General features: G+C 44.6%; 1 protein-coding gene across 1 annotated transcript; it reads left to right on the top strand.

Annotated features, from left to right (window-relative positions):
* Positions 1 to 3,074: 3,074 nt before the first annotated feature.
* Positions 3,075 to 4,010, top strand: LOC125633166 (olfactory receptor 51G2-like). Its single transcript, XM_048842196.2, has one exon. It carries the CDS (start codon positions 3,075 to 3,077, stop codon positions 4,008 to 4,010), a length of 936 nt encoding a protein of 311 aa, XP_048698153.1.
* Positions 4,011 to 4,261: the final 251 nt, after the last annotated feature.

Here is a 4,261-nt window from a genome sequence, read left to right as displayed (position 1 = left end):
ACCCCACAGAATATCAGCGACTAGGTCCCAAATCGCCTCAGGTTTATTTGCTGCTGGAAATTTAATCATCAAATAAATTTTCACAGGTTTTGTTCTCTGACATGATTGTGAAGGCAGGAATTCATAGCTATGTTGCTCTGTGGTAATAGGTATGATAGGGCATATTTCTGTTTCCTGACTGGCTGTAGGATCCAGAATTTCTTCCGTGTAGAGACCCCCTCAGAGTTACAGGGCTACCCGCATCTCTGCCTCCTCTCTGGTCTCCGAATTTCAGATGTCAGGTCCTGTACCCTGCCCTCTCATGGGGTGGAATCCCAGGAGCCTCCCATCCTCCCACCCTTTGCTACAGCAGTGTCAGCTGTTAGTACTGCAGGTCTGAGAGGTTTTGACACGTGTGCTCCTTGTCTCTGGGAGTCTGTGAGCAGTGGTGAGACGAGTGACCAGTCAGACTTCTTGAACCAAAATACTGTTTAATCTGAACAGCAGGAAAAAAGACTAACATGAGAGAATAAGAGCGTTTTCAGCCAACGTCTGTGCACATCTCTGACCCCAAGCCCTCCCACTCTGATGAGGACCCAGGCAGGCCCAAGGCCGACAGACTTCCCCAGAGGTGTCTGTGTCTGTCAATCAAAAGAGCTTCTCAGCAATAGTTGCTCCACCTCTGGACAGACTCCCAGCCCTGAAAAAACAAGTTGCATAACGTGGCTGGAGCCCAGAAATAGGTTCTTCCCAGCTTGTAGCTCCGGTATTTTCTCTAAACCTTCCTGAAGTGCTGACTGAGCGGTGGCTTTTCTTGAGCTGTTGCTTCTCTTCCTGCTTGTTTTCAAGCAGCCTATGATTAAACTAAGAAGAACCAGACTGGGTTAAACCAATATAGCCATAGCATAAACATCCCAATAGTTAACCAATATAGCTATACAAGAAACATCCCAAGAACAGGGTTTAACATACACATTAATTATGGCAGCTCTGCTCCATGTCTGACCCAATGCCACTCCCAGGTGCTACATACTTTACGAATACAGGACATAGGCAGGCAGAGAGAGAGAGAGAGAGAGGGAGAGAGCAATAGACTACTTTCACATGTGAAATGAAGTTCCATTTCCATGAATACTCATGCATTTGACTTTGAAATCCATTTCCTGCAAACCCTCATGGTGCCTGAATAACAGGTGCTGGGGTTACTATGCACTAGAGAGTGAGAGCTCAGGGAATGAATATTTTATATACTGACACCAATGCTTGTTACTATTCTGGATATAGACTACCATCCTACAGAACAGAACCTGAGGAGAACTGGACACCTTTTGCATGCTAGACTTTTGTTTGCTGACAAACGATTGACTGAGGACTGAGACACTGAGATCTTTTTAGGTTCTGAAGAAATCCAGATGAGAGGTGCTACCCACTCTAACCTGAGAAATCTCTGAAAGAAGATCAGAGGAGAAAGAATGGGTTGACATGTGTATACTAGAGAATAGATTTGTAAAAGCTATGCCAAAACTTTTCATGGTAATTTATATATTACAGACCAAACTTTCATGACATGCATGTATATCAAAAGCTAGCAGCAGAGTTGTTGGAATATCTACAGGAAGGAGCAGTGGTAACTTTACTGCTTAATGACTTTTGCTTGAGAAATTATTTCAGAAATACTCTACATACTGTTTGCAATGGGTTTGTGCTATTTTCTAACAGTTTCATTAAGGGTCATGTACACAATAACTCTGCAATATTTGTGCAAGACTTTCCAATAGTCCTGAGAGACCAGAACCACTGGCCAATGTTTCAGCAAAGAGTAGAGCTGAGGTGCAGGAAAGGGGAGTGTTACCGTGGTTGTAAGTCATTTATGCCTGTCACCTCTTACATGAGCATGGCTGAAGGAACTTGCACACTTAACTGTATATTAGTGCAACACCGGTGTTTGCAGTATTCACCCATTTGAATACCCATTTGTGATGGCAACCCCTCCCCTTCCCAGCTGAAGTAACTCTGTTTTAGCTTGTAACTTTTGAGATATCTACAGACCACTGCATGGTGAGAGGATGCAGGTTCTGTGAGGATGAAGAGAAGCCTGTGGGATGGTTGAACTCTCTGGACTCAGTCAACACTGGCCATTCAAAGCACTTCAGCTTCTCTTGGAAGAGTTTTTTTTGGGTCAGAGCGTATAACTGGGAGCATTTGGTAAGGGAAATTTAATAGAGCTCGGTTCTGATTGACGTTACACATGTAAATCTGGAGCAATACTTTTGATGCCAGTGTCACTGAATTAAGAACCTGGCCCTAAAATATTATCCCAGGTACTGCAAAGAGGCAGTGGCATAATTTAAACTCTCAGGAGTGGAGAAAATTATATATATTTAAAATGAGGCATTGTATATGTTTATAAATAGCTTCAGTGCAGGACAGATAAATATAATGACAGCTTTCACCATGCTCTCGCCATATGTTTACACACATGTCAAGATAAAATGGGCCACACTTCAGAAGTGGAGGGCCAGAAAGGGTGTCTCTGTGAAGGTCACAACTTTAAAATCAAACAGCGCTCAAGTAGGCTGCGGAATTTAAAGCCACAAGGTGTCAATGGGGACAAGAGCTTAGCAGGATTCAAAGCGGGACTGGATGCATATATGGGTTACCAGAATATTTAATTACAGCAGTGAAGATTTTTTTTTAAAAAGTCTTGGAAGGGCTCATAATCTTCCTGATTTACAGCACAATATATGTCTAACTATTGGGTGTCGGGGCAGGGGGAGGGGAATTTTCCCTGGGAGCAGGTTATCACATAGCTGCCTATTGGGTAGCTTCTTCCACCTTCCTCTGCAGGATCTGGTACTGGCCACTGGATAGTGGGCTATATGGATTACAGGTCTGATTCAGTCTGGCAGTGCCTGTCTTTCTCTTGGTGCTGTAAATCCAAGACGATATTTTTTACTGATCTGCCTTGAGCTCCTGGGAGTCTCTAGACTTGCACTGAGAGCAGAAAGATGTCTTGTTAAATATCATCTAGTCTCCTGTTCTTTTTTCTTCTCAGGAAGTAAAGTTAAAAATTTCTTGGACCTGCACAGTATAGTATGTCAGCTGTCAATGACACCAAATTCACACCTGCTGTGTTCCTTCTCACCGGGATACCTGGGCAGGAAGACGTCCATCTCTGGATCTCTATCCCCTTATGCTTAATGTATGTTATTTCCATAGTAGGAAATTCAGTCATCCTGTTCATTATAAAAACAGATCCAAGCCTCCATGAGCCCATGTACATTTTCCTTTCCATGTTGGCCGTCACAGACCTTGGCTTATCGATATCCACCTTGCCGACAATACTGGGCATATACTTGTTTAACTCGAGGGAGATCAGCTTCAAAGCCTGTTTTGCCCAACTGTTCTTCATCCACTTGCTTCAATTAATTGAATCCTCCATGCTCTTGCTGATGGCCTTTGACCGCTTCGTCGCGATCTGTAACCCACTGAGACATGCCTCCATCTTAACTCTGCAGACAATAGACAATATGGGACTGGTGTTTGTGCTAAGAAGTGTGGCTGTAATATTCCCACTCCCATTTCTACTGAAAAGGTTCCGATACTGTCGAGCCAATGTCCTCTCCCATTCCTACTGCCTGCATCAAGAGGTCATGAAGGCGGCTTGTTCAGATATCACAGTGAATAACATCTATGGCTTGTTTGTTACACTCTTAACAGTGGGGTTGGACTCGCTGCTCATCTTCCTTTCTTATGTGATGATCCTCAAAACAGTGCTGAGCATCACGTCCAATGCAGAGTGCCTCAGGACCCTGAACACCTGTGTGTCCCACCTCTGCGCTGTCCTGATGTTCTATTCAGCAGAGATCGGCCTTGCTGTGATACACAGATTTGGAAAGGGCTCATCTCCCTTGCTTAAAACGGTCCTGGGCTATATCTCCCTGCTCGTCCCACCCCTGATTAATCCAATTGTGTACAGCGTGAAAAGTAGACACTTGCGTGCGGGGATAATCAGGGCATTCATCAAGTGAAGGGTCAGTTCATGAACCAGCTGCAGCGATGCTGATAAGGGAGATGATAAACACGGATCGCCTATTCCAGCCTGAAGCCTTACATCCAAGACGACATGAACTACTGATCTCCACTCTGTAGAGAGAGGTTCAGACAGGGTCTAATACCTGGAGCAATGGGAGAGGGGCTGGTGCGGGAGGACAGCACACTAGGGGAAGGAGACCAAGGCAGGCAGCAGCATTTAAAAAGTGACTGTGTTCGTGGACAGCCA

Source organism: Caretta caretta, chromosome 1, assembly GCF_965140235.1.
Source record: "Caretta caretta isolate rCarCar2 chromosome 1, rCarCar1.hap1, whole genome shotgun sequence".
In the NCBI taxonomy this organism is placed as follows: Eukaryota; Metazoa; Chordata; order Testudines; family Cheloniidae; genus Caretta; species Caretta caretta.
This window is presented reverse-complemented; position numbering and strand designations above follow the sequence as displayed.

Coding starts and splice junctions, on each gene's coding strand:
- LOC125633166 (XM_048842196.2), top strand. CDS start 3,075: ATGTCAGCTGTCAATGACACCAAATTCACACCTGCTGTGTTCCTTCTC.